The sequence below is a fragment of the Mesoplodon densirostris genome, chromosome 19, assembly GCF_025265405.1.
Source record: "Mesoplodon densirostris isolate mMesDen1 chromosome 19, mMesDen1 primary haplotype, whole genome shotgun sequence".
NCBI lineage: Eukaryota > Metazoa > Chordata > Mammalia > Artiodactyla > Ziphiidae > Mesoplodon > Mesoplodon densirostris.
Genome location: NC_082679.1, coordinates 13739839 through 13759867, shown reverse-complemented (window position 1 = coordinate 13759867; position 20029 = coordinate 13739839). Strand labels below are relative to the sequence as shown.

Here is a 20029-nt window from a genome sequence, read left to right as displayed (position 1 = left end):
GTTCTGTTGGTTGAGGTAAATGTTGGGGTGCACATCGTACAGACGGGGAAATGGGCTCAGGGGACGCTAGCGACCTACCGGGGATCCCACCGATTGTAAGTGGCATATAGCAGGATTTGTCTGCCACCAAAGACACATAACCAGTGCACTGCAGTGCCTGTTACACGGTGATGGGGTCTGCAATATCCCTTGGAGGTTAAGAGCATGAGTCCTGGGGTCAGACTGCCAGCGTTCAAATATGGACGGTGCACCTACTTACTCTGTGGCTTTGGAAAAGTGATTTAGCATTCTGGGGCCTCTGTTTCCTCATCTGGTAGGAGGTTGGTAATAGCACCTGCAACGCTGGATGGTCTTGAGAAGTGCTGAGAATGTCTGGAAGCAGAGGGGACCTCAGGTCTACCTCCATTTCAGAAATTGAAGCTCAGAGAAGGGAAAGACCAACTGAAATTCACCACATCATCTGAAAGAACAAGTCCTCCCTCCTTAGGGCCCCCACGGCATAATCCAACCCTTGTGGGCCCATCCAAATCCATGCCTAACCCTTTCCACTTGTCCTCTACATGGCACAAACACTGGTTCTCCTTCTGTTCATCAGATACCTAGAGCTCATTCCTGACTCTGCACTGGCTGTTCCCTCTGTCTAAAACACCCTTCTCCCAGATCTTTGCTCCTCATTTGAGAGGCCTTGGCTCACATGTCACCTCCTGAGCACCCCAGCCTAGTTAGTCGCCATACACAGTTATAATCCTGGCTTCCCATTTATCTCCCTCTTTGCTCTTATTGCCATGTGAAAACAACCAGTTATTTAATTTTTGTCTCCTCAGTAGAATCTGGGCTCTTTGGGGGCCAAAAGTGGGTATGTTTTCACCCCTCTAAAGACCTACCCTGGGGTCATTCACTAATTCATCAGATGTTTATTGAGCTAACACTCTTTGGGGCATCTGGGATAAAAATGGTGAACCAGAGAGGAAAAAATTCCCTCCTTCCAGGGGTTCCATTCTAGTGAAAGATGCACAATACATCAGTAAAATATGTATCAGAGGTGATAACTGCTATGAAGATAATAAAACAGGGAAGGAGGGTGAGGAGTACATGAGGGCAGTTTGCTCAAAAGGGTATTCAGGTGAAGCCTCACTGAGAAGGTGACATTTTAGCAAAGGTCTGAATAGGAGAGAGAGGAAGTCACGTGGATACTGGGGGAAGAGCATTCCAAGCAGAAGGAACATCCAGTGCAAAGGCCCTGCGGTGAAATGTGCCTGGTGTGTTCCAGGAATTGCTAGAGACCTTTGTGGCTGGAGTAGAGGAAGGGAGGGGTAAATGGTAAGTGATGACATCAGAAAAGGGGGAGAGGGCAGTCTGTGAGGGTCCTCCTGGGAGGGGAGGACTTTTACTTTTACTCTGAGGTGAGGCCACAGGAGGGTTCCGAGCAGGTAAGGGCCCTGATCTGGCTCAGGTGTTCACAGGAGCCCTGTGGCTGCGTGCTGTGGTTGTGGGAAACAGACTGTGGGTGGTGGGGTGGGAGCAGGAAGACAGGAGGCTAATTCAATGGGAATGGGCTGGAGAAGGTGGACGGGGTCAGGATGGGGGCCGTGGAGGGACTGAAGTGAGCAGGTTATAGATCTGTTTTGAAAGTAGAGCCCATAGGATGGGCTGAGGGGTCAAAACTCCTCATGATTCAAAGCCACCCCAACTGCAGGGCTCATAGTGGTGGCCAACACCCCCAGCTCCTTTTGGTCCTCTATCCACTATGAGATGCTTCTTTTTTAAGGAGCATCTCTTCTCCCTCTCCCTTTGATACAGGCCTGTTCCATGGCCTCCCAGGACCAGCCATCCACATCAGTGTCGTGAGTGTGCATAACTGCTCTCAAACACCTATAGCAAGCCCGTCCAGATGGAGGTGGGGATTCCCCTGTAGCCTTTTGAAAAAACACTTTTTATAAAAACAATAATTATTATTATTATTTATTTTTTTTTTTTTTTCCGTTACGCGGGCCTCTCACTGTTGTGGCCTCTCCCGTTGCGGAGCACAGGCTACGGACGCGCAGGCTCAGCGGCCATGGCTCACGGGCCCAGCCGCTCCGCGGCATGTGGGATCTTCCCGGACCGGGGCACGAACCCGTGTCCCCTGCATCGGCAGGCGGACTCTCAACCACTGCGCCACCAGGGAAGCCCAACAATAATTTTTTAAAAAAATTATAGTTGATGTACAGTATTATGTGTCCCTCCCATGGTCACACCTAGACCTTGTCTCAATCACCACAGCCTCTTTAGAACCTCAGTTTCATGCATCTTGCGCTCTACCGATCACCTGTCTTTCTAGTTCACTCCCTTCAGAAGCTCAACTCTGATAATCCATTAGCCCTACCATGTTTCCATGACCCCTCCACCCCCTCATACCTTCACACAGATTAAATTCCTTGACAAACCACTATAATCGCCCCCTTACGCACATTCTCTACACACTTCCCCCTCTCCAACCTACTCATCTGGCAAAACCACAATCCTTGTTAAATCTAAGACTCCATCTATCGCATGCCTGCATCTGTGCAGATGAATGTGGATGGAAAAAAAATACACAATCATGCTAAGTGCTCTCTCCTTAAATTCATACCCACCGACTTGGAATGCTGCCTAACAAATTTTGCCTCTGCCCCTGGTCCCTTGACTCTCCCAGATGATGATCAGATCCTCTCCTCAAACCTCTCTAACAGCGTCTTCCTCGTTGTCACTCTCAGCAGTGACTTCTCCCTGCTTCCTGGGAGAACTACAGCCACCCTCCCCCCATATCCACCCTCCTCCTGCCTACTTCTGAGTGGGGTAGCTAGCCATGTTCCCATCTGCTGGGCTTCTTTTTTTTTCCTATGCGTATTCTCTTTTTTTTCTTCCCTAGTCAAGAAATTGGTCCCCTGTGGGCTCAGGGTCTCAGGAAAGAAATGTGACAGGCCCCAAAGCAGAAATAGGCCAGCTTTCTTTTCTTTTCTTTTTTTAAAGCCTCTTCAGGGCTCCAAGCGGAAATACCTTCATGGTCTATTAGGCCTCAGATTGAAAACTCAGATGCCTTTAGGGGTCAATGGGTGAAGCCAGTGTGGTAGAGGAAAAGTTCTCAGTTGCATTACACAGTTGTGACTTATTTTTCCCCAAGCTTTATTGAGATATGCCTGACATTCAAGAAACCATACATATTTAAAGAATATGGTTGATGAGTTTTGACTTATGTATAAACCTGTGAAACCGCCACCACAATCAAGGTGATGACCAAAAGGAACAAGGACACCTACTGTATAGCACAAGGAACTATACTCAATATTTCATAATAACCTATATGAGAAAAGAATCTGAAAATATATATATATAGATAGATATAGATATATATGAATTGCTTTGCTGTACACCAGAAACTAACACAACATTGTAAATCAACTATACTTCAATAAAAAATTAATTAATTAAAAAAATTTTTAAGAGAATCTGAAAAAGAATATATAACAGAATCACTATGCTGTACACCTGAAACTAACATGATGTTGTAAATCAACTATACTTCAATTTAAAAAATAAAAAGAGGGGACTTCCCTGACAGTCCAGTGGTTAAGACTCCGCGCTTCCATTGCAAGGGTGCGCAGGTTTGATCCCTGGTCTGGGAACTAAGATCCCTGGGGACACGGGTTCGATCCCTGGTCCGGGAAGATACCACATGCTGCGGAGCAACCAAGTCCGTGCGCCACAATTACTGAGCCTGCGTTCTAGAGCCCACGAGCCACAACTAGTGAGCCCGTGTGCCACAGTTACTGAAGCCCGGCCTAGAGCCCATGCTCCGCAACAAGAGAAGCCACTGCCGTGAGAAGCCTGCGCACTGCAATGAAGACCCAACGCAGCCAAAAATAAATTACAAATAAAATTAATTAATTTTTAAAAAATTAAAAAAATAAAAAGAGGGGACTTCCCTGGCAGTCCAGTGGTTAAGACTCCGTGCTTCCATTGCAAGGGTGCCCAGGTTTGATCCCTGGTCAGGGAACTAAGATCCCACAAGCCACACAGTGTGGCCCACCCCCCAAAATTATTTAAATAAAAATAAATAAATACATTTTAAAAAGAAGAATGAATGACTTAACCATGAAAAAAATAAAAATTTATAAATAAATAAATTAATTAAATGTATGTTCTCACGAACATCAAAAAAAAGAAGAAGATAATGACTAAAAAGGTAATGAATATATCCATCATCTCCAAATTTCCCCCTGCCTCTTGATAAACGCTTCATCCCTCACCCCTCGACACACACATCCCCAGACAACCACTAATCCACTTTCTATCACTGTTGGTTAGTTTGCATTTTCTAGAATGGAATTATATAGTATGTACTCTCATGTCTGGCTTTTTTCATTCAATATAATTATTTTGAGATTCATACATGTTTAACAATAATTCATTCTTTTTATTTCTGAGTGCTGTTCCATTGTGTGGAATAGTTTATTTATCAAGTCACCACAATTTGTTTATCAAGTCACCCACTGATGGACATTTGTGTTGTTTGCAGTTTTTGGCAATTATACAAATAAAGGTGCTATGAACATCAATGTACAAGTCTTTGTGTGGATATGTTTTCATTTTTTTAGTGTATATACCTAGGAGTGGAATGTCTGGATCATGTGGTAGGTATATATTTAACTTTTAAAGAAAAGTTATTTTCCAAAGTAGTTGTACCATGGTGTCCAAGTATTATTACTATTAACAACAAAAACAACAATAAACCAGTTGAAAATTTAGTATTTATTTTAATTCATTTATTCCTTCATTTGACAAATATTTACTGGGTACTGCTTTGTGCCGGACCCTGTTCTAGGCACTGGGGATTCAGCAGTGAACAAGGCACACAGAATTCCCACCCTCAGGGAGCTGATGTTTGACTTATCCTCTCTCTCAGCCCAGATGACCTGGTTTTCTAGGTTGGGACCACACACGTGCTGAGGAGCCAGATGGCCTGGTCCAAATCCTGGCTCTGCCATTTCCTAGCTATGTGGCCTTGGCCAGACCCCTTATCTCTGAGTCTTTTTCTGTAAAAAGGGGGTGCTGATAATGCAATCTTTACCTCCTAAGGTTGTGGCGTTGTTGGTTCGCAAACCGGCCCCTGTACACAGAGAGCAAGGAGAGACCCAAGAAAGAGGCATGTCCAGATTGGTAGATGGCAGGTTTAAGAAGCAAGGGAAAGTTCATACGAGGCTCGTCTTGGGCAGCCACAAGATAAGTAGATCTCCTTACCCACCTGCCAGAATCTTCAAAGTTTATATACTGAGCCCTTAACTGGGCTCAGTCACACATACCGTCGAGATGGTCTCAACAAAACCCTACTCTCCCAAGGCTGTGTCTTTGGAACAGCTCCCACTGTGGGAACAGTGGGCAGTGTACATTCCAAGGACAGGGGAGTGGATGAAGAGACTGATTGCCCGGGCCCAGCTCTCAGGTCAACTGGCAGTCACGTGTGTCCTCTTGATGACCTCCGCCAACAGGCATGCAAGCCACTAAGCATTAGCTATTATCTATGCTGGGGGGTGGGGGGAGCCAGAGAATAAACAGGCAAAACATACATTGTCCCTTAATGAGCGGGAAATAGTGGCTTATAGTGGTTTTGATTTGCATTTCCCAAATTATTAGTGACGTTTATTATCTTTTCATGTGCCTATCAGCCACTTGCATATCTTTTTTGGAGAAATATCTATTTAAGTCCTTTGCCCATTTAAAAATTGGATTGTAGGGAATTCCCTGGCAGTCCAGTGGTTAGGATCTCTGTGCTTCCACTGCCCAGGGGAAAGCTGGGGGCACTGGGCCCGGGTTCGATCCCTGGTCGGGAAACTAAGATCCTGCAAGCCATGCAGCATGGCCAATAAATAAATAAACAAATAAAATTGGATTTTTGTGGGTTTTTTTTTTTTTTTTTTTTTTTTTTGCAGTACACGGGCCTCTCACTGTTGTGGCCTCTCCCGTTGCGGAGCACAGGCTCCAGAAGCACAGGCTCAGCGGCCATGGCTCACAGGCCCAGCCGCTCCACAGCATGTGGGATCTTCCCAGACTGGGGCATGAGCCCGTGTCCACTGCATTGGCAGGCGGACTCTCAACCACTGCGCCACCAGGGAAGCCCTGTGGGGTTTTTGTTGTAGCTGAGTTTTAGGAATTCTATATGTATTCTGGATGTTGACCCTATATGATTTGCAGATATTTTCTCCCATTCCGTGGGTTGATGTTACACTCTGTTGATAGTTTCCTTCCATGCACACTTTTAAATTTTGATGTAGTCCAATTAACTTTTTTGTTGTTGTTGCCCGTTCTTTTGGCATCACACCCAAGAAATTATTGCCAAACCCAATATCATGAAGATTTTCCCCTATGTTTTCTTCTAAGAGTTTTATAGTTTTGACATTTAGGTCTTTGATCCATTTTAGGTTAATCTTTATATGGGGTGTTAGATAAGGGTCCAACATCATTCTTTTGCACGTGGATATCCATCCAGTTTTCCCAATACCATTCGTTGAAAAGACTGTCCTTTCCCCATTGAATGATATGGACACCCTTGTTGAAAATCATTTGACCATACGTGCCAGGGTTTATTTCTAGAATTTGCATTTTTAACAAGTTGCTGTTGAAAACCATTGATATATGGTATCAGATTGTTGCAGGAAGGGGGACCCCTTCCAGGGCCCAAGAGAGGGCTCTTGTCTAATACTCAGAAATGAATTGTCCGAGGAGAAACACACGCTGACAAAGCAAAAGACTTTATTGGAGAGGGGCATCTGGGTGGAGAGCAGCAGGGTGAGGGAACCCAGGAGAACAGCTCTGCCATGTGGCTCGCAGTCTCTGGTTTTATAATAGGGTTAGTTTCCGGGTTGTCCCTGGCCAATCGTTTTGACTCAGGGTTCCTGGTGGCACGCACATCACTCAGCCAAGATGGATTCCAGCGTGAGGGTTTCTGGGAGCTTGGCAGGATGTATCATCTCTTCCCTCCACCTCTTGGCCCCTCCCGAACTTTTCTGGGCTGGTTTTACAAGAGATACTATGGGCGGGCATGTCCTCCCTCCTTTCAGCCCCTCCCGAATTCTCCCAGTTAGTTTTCAGTGGCAGCACCTCGTTCTTTACTAGGACCTTCTGTTGTGAGACAACTCAGACAAGCGGTTATCATCCTGCCTGGCCAAGCTGGGCGGTTTTGGTCAACGGCTCCCTAACGAGATTAACAATAAAACAGGAAGGGAGGGCTTCCCTGGTGGCGCTGTGGTTCAGAGTCCGCCTGCTGATGCGGGGGACACGGGTTTGCGCCCCGGTCTGGGAAGATCCCACATGCCGCGGAGCGGCTGGGCCCGTGAGCCATGGCCGCTGAGCCTGCACGTCTGGAGCCTGTGCTCCACAACAGGAGAGGCCACAAGAGTGAGAGGCCCACATACCACAAAAACAAAAAAACAGGAAAGGAGGCTGTACTTTTTGAGAAGTCATAGAAAAGGTGATAGTTGAGCAAAGCCCTGCAAAACACAAGGGAGTCAGACAAGCATGCATCTGGGGAAGACGCTCCAGGTGAGGCAGGAGGGACGGGGGCAGGGCACAACTGTTAAAAGAATGACGCAGCCGTTTGAGACTCCAACAAAACCTAGTTAGAATCAACTAGGCCCAAGATGGCAGAAGATTTGACTTCCCATAAACCTTGAGCCTCATTATATGCTCATTGTAATACATCAGCATATGCTAAAAGACACACCCACAGGTGCCATGACAGTTCTGAGGCTGACCATAAAAGGCCAAAAAGTGGGCAGTGGCCCAATTCGTGGAAACCCCTGCCCCTTCCCCAAAATAGTTAGAATATTCCTTCTACTCATTAGCATATGAAATTACCCAGCCTATAAACACCAACTACTCCCCCACACCACCTGAGATGGTCCACATTCTGTCTATGGAATGTGTGTCTCTCTAAATAAAAAATAAAATAATGTTTCTTGCAAACCTAATTTCTGGCCTGAGAGGTAGACCTCTGAGATCTATTTTTAAAATTTTCTTCTGGCTGCCACGTGGGTGGGTATTGGAGAGGATCCCCAGGACTGGGAACCAGGAGGCAGAGGGAGGCTGGGGCTGGACCAGGATGGGGCTGTGGAAAGGGAGGATGCGGTGGGAGGGAGTGGGAAGAGGAAGGGTGCAGGACGAGGCTCAGGCTTTGGCTGGCCTAGGGACCAGGGGATCGGGGGGGCCCCCTGAGATGGGGACTAGAAGGAGGAATGGGTTTCAGGGAGATGCTGTGGCCAGTTTGGGACACCATGGGAGCCCAAGGGGAGGCATCCAGCACAAAGCCCAGAGCTCCAAAGTGTAGTCAAAGCCCTAAACCAGTGATACCATCAGCCATTTGGTTTCACTTTCCCATACTTTGCCTCCTATCCACGCATCACCTGTACACTTAGCTACTTAATTATTTTCTTTAAATCGATTCACTGTTTTTTTTAAATTCAACATATTTATTTATACAGGAAATGTCATTTTACTCCAGGAAGTGGAAAACGGCCATGAATAGAATATAATAGTACAAATAAATCCAATGATTCAGCAAGGATCAAAAAGAGGTGGGGCTTCCCTGGTGGCGCAGTGGTTGAGAATCTGCCTGCTAATGCAGGGGACACGGGTTAGAGCCCTGGTCTGGGAGGATCCCACATGCTGCGGAGCAACTAGGCCCGTGAGCCACAACTACTGAGCCTGCACATCTGGAGCCTGTGCTCCGCAACAAGAGAGGCCGCGATAGTGAGAGACCCGCGCACCGCGATGAAGAGTGGCCCCCACTTGCCACAACTAGAGAAAGCCCTCGCACAGAAACAAAGACCCAACACAGCAAAAATAAATAAATTAATTAATAAACCCCCAATATCTAAAAAAAAAAAAGAGGTGCTGAAAGCATAGGGTAAAAAAGTTGTTGGGGACAAGTTGTTCACAGGGTCTCAATGTACCACCTACGGATAACATCATAATTCAAATGGGAAGAGATCTGATAGTCACTTCCTATTATGGGCTGAACTGTGTGTCCCCACCAAACTCATATGTTGAAGTCCTAACCCCCAGTACCTCCGAATGTGACTATATTTGGAGAAAGAGCCTTTAAGAGGTGATAAGTGAAAACGAAACCATATGGTTAGGCCCTGATGCAACGTGAGTGGTGTCCTTATACGAAGAGGAGATTAGGACACAGACACACACAAAAGAAAGACCATATGAAGCAAAGGGAGAAAATGGGCATCTCCAAGCCAAGGAGAGAGGCCTCAGAATGAAATCAGCCCTACTGACACCTTAATAGACTTCCAGCCTCCAGATCCATGAGAAAACAAATCTCTGTTCTTTAACCACCCAGTCTGTGGTATTCTGTTACAGCAGCCCAGTCAAACTAATATACTCCTTAACTCAATGGGCAAACTTAGCATCACAGATCACGGGGTGCCTGATGGGAGGTACTGAGAAGGACCGAGCATCACCTACACAGTATTCTTCATTTAACTGCAGGACTGGAATCTAATCGTGAAGAAACATCAGACAAATCCAGCAAGTGGGGTCGTCCACAAGACATACTCATGCAGGATATAAAGAGCTTCTACAGGGCTTCCCTGGGGGCGCAGTGGTTGAGAGTCCGCCTGCCGATGCAGGGGACACGGGTTCGTACCCCGGTCCGGGAAGATCCCACATGCCGCGGAGCGGCTAGTCCCATGAGCCATGGCCGCTAAGCCTGAGCGTCCGGAGCCTGTGCTCCGCAACGGGAGAGGCCACAACAGTGAGAGGCCCGCGTACCGCAAAAAAAAAAAAAAAAAAAAAGAGCTTCTACAACTCAACAACAACAGCAAAACAAATAATCCAATTTAATTATGGGCAAAAGATTTGAATAAACATTTCTCCAAAGAAGATGTACAAATGGCCAGCAAGCATATGAAAAGATGCCTAACATCATTAATCATTAGGAAAATGCAAGCCCAAACTACAATGAGATATCACCTTACACCCATTAGGATGGCTACTATCCAAAAAAGAGAAAATAAGTGTCGGCAAGGATGTAGAGAAATCAGAACCCTTGTGCATTCTTGGTGGGAATGTAAAGCGGTGCAGCTGTTAAGGAAAACAGCCAAGAGATAAACTGTTAAAAAATTAATTTTAATTAAATTAAATCTGTTGTAAAAAATTAAACGTAGAATTACCATATGATCTGCCTATGCTACTTTTGGGTATATATCCAAAAGAAATGTAAGCATGGTTTCAAAAAAGATATTTGCCCCCTCTTGTTCATTGCAGTATTACAATAGTCAAGAGGTGGAAGCAACCCAGTTGTCCACAGAAGGATGACTAGATAAACAAAATGTGATATATACAAACAATGGAATCTTATTCAGTCTTTTAAAAGATGGGGGACTTCTCTGGTGGTCCAGCAATTAAGACTCTACACTTCCGCTACGAGGGACATGGGTTCGATCCCTGGTCGGGGAACTAAGATCCCGCATGCCGTGTGGTACAGCCAGAAAGAAAGGAAAAGAAGAAAAGTGTAAAAGATGGAAATCCTGTCCTATGCTACAACGTGGTTGAGGCTTGAGGACTTTATGCTTAGTGAAATAAATCAGTTCACCAAGAGACAAATGCTGTATGATTTCACTTACATGAGACATCTAGAGGTGTCAAAATCATGGGAACAGAAATTAGAATGGTGGTTGCCTGGTGCTGGGGGGAAGGGGAAATAGGAGCTGTGTTCGATGGGTAGTTTTAGATTTAAAAGATGAAAACGTTCCAGAGATCTGTTAAACAACAATGTGAATATAGTTAATACTACTGAACTGCACACTCATAAATGTGTAAGATGGGGGACTTCCCTGGTGGTCCAGTAGTTGACTCTGAGCTTCCAGTGCAGTGGGTATGGGTTGCATCCCTGGTCGGGGAACTACTAAGATGCCACATGCGCATGGCCAAAAAACAAAAACAAACAAACAAAAAAAGAAAAAAGTGTAGGGACTTCCCTGGTGGCAGTGGTTAAGAATCCGCCTGCCAATGCAGGGAACATGGGTTCGAGCCCTGGTCTGGGAAGATCCCACATACTGCGGAGCTACTAAGCCCACGACCCACAACTACTGAAGCCCGTGCGCCTATAGCCCATGCTCCGCAACAAGAGAAGCCACCGCAGTGAGAAGCCCGCGCACCACAACGAAGGCTGGTCCTTGCTCGCCCCAACTAGAGAAAGCCCGCCCGCAGGAGCGAGGAACCAATACAGCCAAAAATAAATAAATAAATAAATTTAAAAGATAAGAGCGTAAATTATATATTTTTGCTACAATTTAAAAATAAATAAATACATACGTACATACATAAACACATAATAAATCAATGAAATTCTTGATGCCCTGCTTGCCCTAGAGGTCAGCTCCTTCTTACAGGAGATGACCCCTCCCATCTCCTGGGGTCTGACCACCCCCCTCGGTGCTGTATGAACATAAGATCAGATACTGTATCCTGCAGTCTCTCCAATCCCTGCTTCCTGCTTCACTGCCTAATGCAGCCATCCTCAAGGTTCTTGGCTTTCAAAAACAATTGTGAAAAAACTCTATTCCCTGGGACATTTTTCAGTTGACATCTAAAATTACAGCATTTTGATCATTATAAAATGTAAAATTTTAATGGCAATGCATCTCTTCATTAGATGGATTAAGAGGGATTTTCCTATTTTTCTAGTAGATGAATGTCCTTGTTGCTGGAATGAGGTTGAGTATTAATTCTACTCTTATTTTTCCTTTTCATTAATAGTGCTGAGACTCTGTAAGTTTCCTGGGGCTGGTATAACGAATGACTACAAACTCGGTGGCTTAAAACAACAGAAGTTTATTCTCCTCCAGTTCCGGAGGCCAGAAATTAGACATCAGTATCACTGGGCTGAAATCAAGGTGTCAGCTGGGCCACACTTGTTCTGGAGGCTCCGTTCCTTGCCTCTTCCACCTTCTGGAGAGTGTTCCTTGGCTTGTGGCCACATCACTCCAATCTGCAAGGCCAACATTTTCAGATCTCTCTCTGCTCTGCCTTTATATTGCCTTCTCCTGTTTGTGTCAAGTCTTCCTTTGCCTTCCTTTTATAAGGACACATGTGGTTGCATTTAGAGCCCCCCTCAATATTCCAGGATAATCCCTCCGTTTTAATCCTTAATCTGGGACTTCCCTGGCGGTCCAGTGGATAGGACCCAGCGCTTTCACTGCCGCGGGCCCAGGTTCAATCCCTGGTCTGGGAGCTAAGATCCCGCAAGCCTCAGGGCGTGGGAAAAAAAAAATCCTTCATTTGATAACATCTGCAAAGACCCCTTTCCAAATAAGGTAACATTCATGGATTCCAGAGATTAGGACGTGGATATCTTTGCGGGGAGCCATTTTCAGCCTACCACAGAAGATTTGTTCATTGAATCATTCAGCAAGTATTTATTGAACACCTACTGTGTGCCAGGCATTTGTCTAGGCACTGAGGATACAGCTATGAACAAAACAGAGATCCACAGCCTCCTGGAGCTGACGTCCTAAGGCTGTACTCACTGTCTAAAAATGGCAGCTACAGGCCCTGAGTGGCTATTGAGCACTTGAGATGCGGCTAGTCCACATCTCAAGTGAGATGTGTCGCAGTGTAAAACACACTGGAATTTGAAGATTTAGGATACACACAAAAAGAATGTTAAATATCTCAATAATTCAAAAATATTGATTACATGTTGAAGTGATATAATGGGTTAAATCAGATATGTTAAGTTAAATTCACTTGTTTCTTTTTATTTTTAAATGTAGCTATGAGAGTATTTAGAATTACATGTGTAGCTTGTGTTCTATTTCTATTGGACAGCGCTGTCCTAAGGGGAGGGAGAAGATTATGGACAATTAACACAGTAAATAAGTATATTATATGGAATGATTGGAAGTGAAAGCTTCTATGGAAAAAAATAAAGATCAGGGTAAGGGAGTGTTTCCTATGGCTGCTGTAACAAATTACTACAAACTTAGTGGCTTAAAAAAACACCCATTTATTATCTATTGCAGTTCTAAAGGTCAGTTGTCCAAAATATGTCTTAGGGTCTAAAATCAAAGGCTGAACTTGAGTGGACCTAGAGGTTATCATATTAAGTGAAGTAAGTCAGACACAGAAAGACAAATGTCATATGGTATCACTTATATGTGGAATCCCCCCCCCAAAAAAGATACAAATGAACTTATTTACAAAACAGAAACAGACTCACAGACATAGAAAACAAACTAATGGTTACCAAAAGGGATAGCAGAGGTAGGGAGGGAGAGATAAATTAGGAGTTTGGGATTAACATATACACACTACTATACGTAAAACAGGTAAACAACAAGGACCTACTGTATAGCACAGGGAACTATACTCAATATCTTGTAATAACCTATAATGGAAAGGAATCTGAAAAAGAATATATATATACATAACTGAATCACTTTGCTGTACACTTGAAACTAACACAACATTGTAAATTAACTATACTTTTTTTTTTTTTTTTTTGCGGTACGCGGGCCTCTCACTGTTGTGGCCTCTCCCGTTGCGGAGCACAGGCTACGGACGCGCAGGCTCAGCGGCCATGGCTCACGGGCCCAGCCGCTCCGCGGCATGTGGGATCTTCCCGGACCGGGGCACGAACCCATGTCCCCTGCATCGGCAGGCGGACTCTCAACCACTGCGCCACCAGGGAAGCCCTAACTATACTTTAATTAAAAAAAAAAAAAAATCGGAAGCTGAGTTTCTCTTGGAGGTTCCAGGGGAAAATCCATTCCTTGTCTTTTTCAGCTTCTAGAGGATGCCTACATGGCTCCTGGACACATCACTTCGACCTCTGCTTGCATCACCACATCTCTTCCTCTGACTCTGACCCCACTGCCTCCCTCTTATAAGGACCCTGGGGATACATCGGGCCCACCTGAATCCAGGGTAATCTTCCCATCGCAAGACCCTTAATTTTTTTGGGGGGGCCGCACCCCACGGTATGCAGAACTTCCCCCACCAGGGATCGAGCCCACAGTGGAAGCGCGGAGTCTTAACCTCTGGACCACCAGAGAAGTCCAAGATCCTTAATTTAATCACATCTGTAAAGTCCCTTTTACCACTTAAGTAACATATTCACAGATGATGGGGATTAGGAGGTGAACATCCTGGGAGGGCATTATTCTGTTTACCACAGAGAGGGTCAAGCCAGAGAAGCTGTGGTTTTAGACAGGGATGTCTGGAAGAGAGCCTCACTGAGAAGGTGACATCTGCCTAAAGACCTGAAGGAAGGGAGGGAAGGAGCAGTGTGGATATTCGGGAATGGCATTCCAGGAAGCAGGGACAGCCAGTGCAAAGGCTCAGAGGTCTTCCCTCAGACCCGTTTCCTTTTCCTGGGAGCCCCTCCTTCTTGCTGCCTCTAGTCTAAACTACAGGGGTCAGAAGTTGGTGCTGCCCTAGGTGCCTCCCGAATCTTGCTTTCGGAGCAGAAGGGTTTGAGATTCTAATCATCACTGGCCTCTTGCACAATCTCTATTGCCCATGGTTCCTCAAAGGGCAGCTTGGCCTGTGGGGAGAGGCAGGAGCCTGGGTCAGAAAGGCAACAGATCCAGCCCTCCCCTCCACCCGCAGTCCAGAGGGGCGATCACCTCTGCTTCGGCGGGGCTCTGTCTATGCAGCGTCCGCCTGCGGTGCCACTGGCGCAGGGAGGCCCGGGCCTCAGAGCTGAGCCCCTGGGGCGCACGGACCGTGTCGCGCTGGTAGTGGGCAATGTGGTACAGGGCCCCAAACCACGTGGTCAGGTAGTACCCGGCTAGGGGCAAGAAGGGGAGGTCAGCGCAGCGCCCTCAGGCTCCCTGGCCGCCTGCAGTCTCCCTGCAGGTTGCCCGCCTTCCCTCCCGCTGCAGGCGGGCGGCCTAGGGCGCCCCCTCTTGGGTCCCGGCGTTCTGGGGCTGGGGCGTCACCCTCTCCCCGTAGCTCGTCCGGATCCAAGAGCTCCATGAGAAACTCCACGTCGAGTTGAGTCTCCCCGATGTCCGGACTCCAGATTAGTTCCTCTGTTAGCGCTGGCAGGAAGGCGTCGGCCCCCAGGGGCTCTAGGGGAGCCGGAGGACAGGCTCTGGGGTGGACGGGGCGTGCAGGCACCTTCCATCCGATCCCCAGGACCGCAAGTGCTGGCTGCCCTTCCACTTTGCCGGGCATGCAAACGCCCCTTACTAGATTCCCGCGGCCCGCGTAGACGCCTCTTGCTAGAGCATGCCATCTTCCCCTCGACGTGTGCACGGGAGCCTCCTACCTGGCTCCCGTAACCCTCAAGCCACTCCACATTCAGGTAGACTCAAGAGTCCTCCTTTACCTTGGTTTTCGTCCCGAGCCAGGCCCTCGTAGACGTCACTGCACACCGCCAGCAGGAGTGACACCTTGCGGCGTGGGGCGCAGGCTGAGTGCAGGCGCGCCAGGCGCGCGTGGATGCGGTTTCGCAGGGCGGGGACGGGGCCCCGCCTCTCATGCCCCGCCCCCTGAGCTCCCGGCGGCCCCGCCTCCACCCGCAGGGCTATCTGTCGCCGCCGCAGTTGCCGCAGAGCTGGGGCGCGGAGCGTGCGGAGTCGAGTCCACAGGGCCGGCTTCAGAGGCGCCAGCACCGCCCGGCACAGGGCCGCCTCCACCGCGGGGCCTGCAGGGGTTGGGATGGGTGAAGGAAGGGTCGCCAGGCTGACCCACGCCTACCCTCTCTCTCCAGCGACCCACCCTCGCCAACCGCAACACCTTCCTAGCCTCTGGCCACCCACTTGTGTAGATTTAGGTGTGAGCACGTGTGGAAGAAGGAGCCTGGGTGTGAACGAGCACGTGAGAGTGTATGGCTGTCACACGTGTATGAGATGGAGCAGTGGTGAACAGAATAGGTATCACTACATGTAGGAAAGGGCGTGTGAGTAGAAAAGGAAACAGGTGTGCACACAGGCGGAGAGAAGGAAGTTGGGTGTGAACACCTATGTAGGGCCAAGAGATGGCAAACGTGAAGCTGTGCGGGTTGGGAGAGTGGCCCTAAGTTCCCTCTCAGCCCTCCTCATTACCTAGATCCTCGTCCTTCTGGGGGGCCCCTGGCACCCTGCTCTCAAAGACAGCCCTGACATCGGGGTCCTTTGCTAAGTGATCTTGGAGGTCAGCAAGGAGGTGCCGCATATCCTGAAGCAGCTCTGTGGCCGGGTCCCCAGGCCTGTGGGGACCTTCAGCCTCTGAGGTGAGGCGCACCCGAAAGCTCCGGAACTGCCTGGCCACGTAGCTGCTCCGGGCCCTGGCTAGAGCCCGGATGTGGCGTGTGAGCGCATCCTCAGCTCCCTCTTCTTCATCTTTGTAGTCATCCTCCTCCTTCTCTTCCACCAGCCTGGCCAGAGCTGGCCTAGGATGGTGTACTTCTGGGCTGAGTGGGCCTTCCACCCAGGAGACCTGGTGAGGGGCTGGGTTCCTGGGGGCTGATGGGGAGAGAGGATTGAGTTCCACAAAACAGTGGCGGCAGCTCCTTCAGCCCTCAGGGGCCCAGGGCCCTGCTCATCTAACCTGGATCATGTCTCCCAGCAGTCTCTGGAGGTGTCTCTGGGGGCGTCTGCTCCATCTCCCACCCTCTGTGGGTCTCCAGGTAGAGCTTGTTCACCACAAAGAACACCCTCCCTGAGGTGTTGAGTTGGATGCTGCCAATCTGCAGAGGATCTGGGGGCCAGCAGAAGTGAGGTGTCCCAGGTGTCCAAGGGGCCAGCCTTGGAGACATAGTGTCCAGCTTCGTTACTGGAAGAACTGAGGCTTGGTCCCTGGCACCTCCTCATTCAGGCCCAGGAGTCGAGCACACACCCCCCCACACACACCCTTCTCAAACCCCAGCCTTATCGTCCCTCGAACCCTGTAGCTTGGTCCCTCAAGTACCATCCTCCTGGACTAAGAAGGTGGAAAGGTGGCCTCTTCCTCCATTAGAGAATCACGCCTCACCTGTGTTTTGGTCTCCAGGCCCTAGAGTGGGAGGGGGCAAGAGCAGTGTTCTGGGCAAAACATCCCTGAGAAAAAATGAGGAGTCACAGTATGGGTGAGGTATCATAGGGAAGGATCCCCCTTAGCCCTTTTGAAAGGTGACCTGTACCTGCTGGCTGATAGGAAGGCCAGGAGATGGGGCAGGTCTGACATGCAGAGGTTAGAGGACTCCAGAGACACACCTGAGGGGAGAGGGCAAGGAGGAACAAGTTAGAAAACTTGAGGGTTAGCAGCCTTCTTTTCCCTGGGACTCTCTCTTCCCCAGTCCTGCAGGTCCCCCAAGAACCTTCAGAACAAGGAAATTTCTACCCTTGCAGTCCCTATCTTTTCCTGTGACTTTATGCTTGCATTCCACTTATGCCACCAAATAGGATTCATGCATTAGACAAATATTTATTGAGCACCTATTCATTTTCAGGCACTGGGGATACAGTTGTCAAAAGGCAGATACATTCTCTGTCTTCCTGTAGTTTACCTTTTAGTGGAGGGAGACAAAAATGAATGAGTAAACAAATAAAGATAAGTGTATAATGTATTGAGTGCTATGAATGAAATGGAGTGATTGAAAGTGACCAGGGCTCTCATTAGCTGTGGTGGTCAAGGAAGATTACATTTCTACAGAGGCCTAAAGGATGGAGACTAAACTAACCATTGAAGGAAGGGCATTCATGCAGGAAAAACAAATACAAAGGCCCTGAAGTTGGGACACATTTAGCATGCTCAAGGAACAGAGAAAACAGTGTGTCTATAGTAGAGAGAATGAAGGGCTGTAGATGGAGAGGTGGGCAGGAGCTAATCATTCATCACCTTATAGGCCGTGATGGGCTGTAAGGAGTTTAATGTTTATCTAAAGATGTTGCATGTCCTTTGCAGGGTTTAGGGCAGGAATGTATAACATCTGATTGATATTTGAAAATATCACTCTGGCTGCTGTGTTCAGAATGGAAGAAAAGGGTGGGAGCAGGGAGACCAGAGAGGAGGCTACTGAAATTGTCTGGGCAAGAGGTGATGGTGGCTAGGATTAGGGTGATGGAGGTAGAGAGCATTGGGGAGATTCAGGAGATATTTTAGAATTAAAACTGACCAATCTTGGTGATAAATTTGCTGTGGACTGGAAACTTGGGGGTATAGGCTCCTCACCTCCAGGAAGCTTCAGGATCTGGTAGGTGTTGATTTCCCCTGGTGAAGGTCCTGTCCTCAACACAAGGACCTGTCTGGGATCATGTCCTATGACCAGGAAACTCTGGGGGAATGGAGGCAAAGTTCAGTTTGAAGAGGATTTGTGCCTGCCTAGCATCCATTGCCCTTATTTTGGGTTCCACACCTCCAATTTCCTTTAGAAAACTCTCTACTCTAGGTCCTGTAGGTGACTAACTCTCCATCAAGCCCTAGGGGTGGGTCCATGACCTGACCTAGCCAATAGGATTGACAGTGTTCTCTGACCACTGTGATTGGTTCAGAGATGGGCACGTGAACCAAGCTCAGCCAACGGAAATCTTCCACAGGATTTTTGCTGGAGCTCTTTGGAAAAAGGCCTCTTTTTACACTGGGGTTGCTAAGCTGGTGAGATGTGGCCCTGAGCTGGGGCCAGCCATCTCTCTCACCACAAAGAGAAAGCCCCCCTGAGGAGGAAACTGTGGTATACCTGTTAGTTGCTTTCTCCAGATCTATTCCTTATTCCTTGCAGAACTCCAGCTTTATTCAGGGCATTAATAGGCCCAGCCATAGAAGATGGATAATGATTGATGTAGGCAGTGGTTCTCACCTCTGTATAACTCCCAGGTGAGCTTTTAAAAATGCTGCTACCTGGGCCTTATCCGTATATTCTGAATCAATTATGAAGGCTTTTGTTTTTCCTCGTAAAAGAACAAAATGCGACTGGCGCCTCCTTTCTCCCTTCCTCCTGCCTGGAATGCACACATGTGCTTGGGTCTGGGGCAGCCACTGGGTGACCATGAGGGGAGTCCAGGAGGATTGCAGAAAAGATGGCCTTGATGTCACCTGAGGAGCAGAACTGGAGCCTGCAGCTACCTTTCTGGTTATGTTAGAAAGATAAATGCCTATTTATCTAAGCTATTATAGAACAAGTGTTTACTTGCATCCCCAAATATTTAGAATTCCCTGCAGTTTAAAGCAAAGCCAAGGGAATTCCCTGGCAGTCCAATGGTTAGGATTCTGCGCTTTCACTGCTGAGGGCCCAGGTTCAACCCCTGGTCAGGGAACTAAGACCCTACAAGCCTTGTGGCAAAACAAAAACAAACAAAAAAAGGGAAAAACAGAAAAACAAAAAACAAAGCCAAGAAGTGGAATGAAGAGAAATGTATACATTGTCTAATGTTCAGGATCCAGACATTCCTGAAATAACTTTTACTTCTGGGCTTTTCAGTCATTTGAATCAATAAGTAGCCTTTCAATTTGCCTGGTCTGTGTTGTGTTTGTCACTAGCAACCAGCAGGGTCCGAACTGATTCAGAGTGTCATGGGGAGGGTCAGAGAGGGTCCCCGGCTGTGAGCACTTACCCCTGGTGGCCACAGCTCCAGAAGGGCTTTTGCATCCTGGGCATCCAGCTCTGGGATCTGCCACACCCCCCATGTCCTCTGAAGGCGAAGGAGTGGCTCTGGGGTCCCAAGGACTCTTAAGGGGGTCTCACCTGCTCCATTCGCCTGTGATGGGATTAGTCTGGGACATGCAGGGACCAGGAGACCAGGGGACAGAGGAAGGCAGTTGGACACTGAGATGGGGTCAAAGGTACAGGAAGGGGAAGCCCAGGGGCAAAGGGTCAGAGATGGGGTTCTGGGTCCTGTTGCGGGTGGGAACTGGATGGAAGGGGCTTCTGAATCCAGGGGCAGGAGTTGGAGACAGCCCCAGCAGCCCTCACCTCTCCCCATCGGTGGGGCCTGCTGAGGCCTTGTCCTCTGGCTGTGCCATCCTCCTCAGGATGCAGAAGGCCAGTGAGCCATGGTCTGGCCTCTGGCAGGGAGGAAGATAAGTCTGTTTACAACCC

The 20029-nt window shown here is 48.0% G+C and overlaps 1 protein-coding gene across 1 annotated transcript; it reads right to left on the bottom strand.

Annotated features, from left to right (window-relative positions):
- Nucleotides 1-14509: 14509 nt before the first annotated feature.
- Nucleotides 14510-19953, bottom strand: RINL (Ras and Rab interactor like). The gene is made up of 11 exons (XM_060083915.1): nt 19904-19953; nt 19545-19704; nt 18166-18268; nt 17135-17207; nt 16987-17051; nt 16564-16713; nt 16080-16478; nt 15362-15679; nt 14970-15101; nt 14655-14818; nt 14510-14572 (listed from the first exon to the last, which is right to left on the bottom strand). Exons 1-11 carry the CDS (start codon nt 19951-19953, stop codon nt 14510-14512), a joined length of 1677 nt encoding a protein of 558 aa, XP_059939898.1.
- Between the last annotated feature and the right edge of the window lie 76 nt (nt 19954-20029).

Coding starts and splice junctions, on each gene's coding strand:
- RINL (XM_060083915.1), bottom strand. CDS start 19,953: ATGGCACAGCCAGAGGACAAGGCCTCAGCAGGCCCCACCGATGGGGAG. Junction 18,269..19,544: donor TGGAGCTGTGGCCACCAGGG/GTAAGTGCTCAC, acceptor CCATTCCCCCAG/AGTTTCCTGGTCATAGGACA. Junction 14,819..14,969: donor GGACGAGCTACGGGGAGAGG/GTGACGCCCCAG, acceptor TCTTGCCCCTAG/CCGGGTACTACCTGACCACG.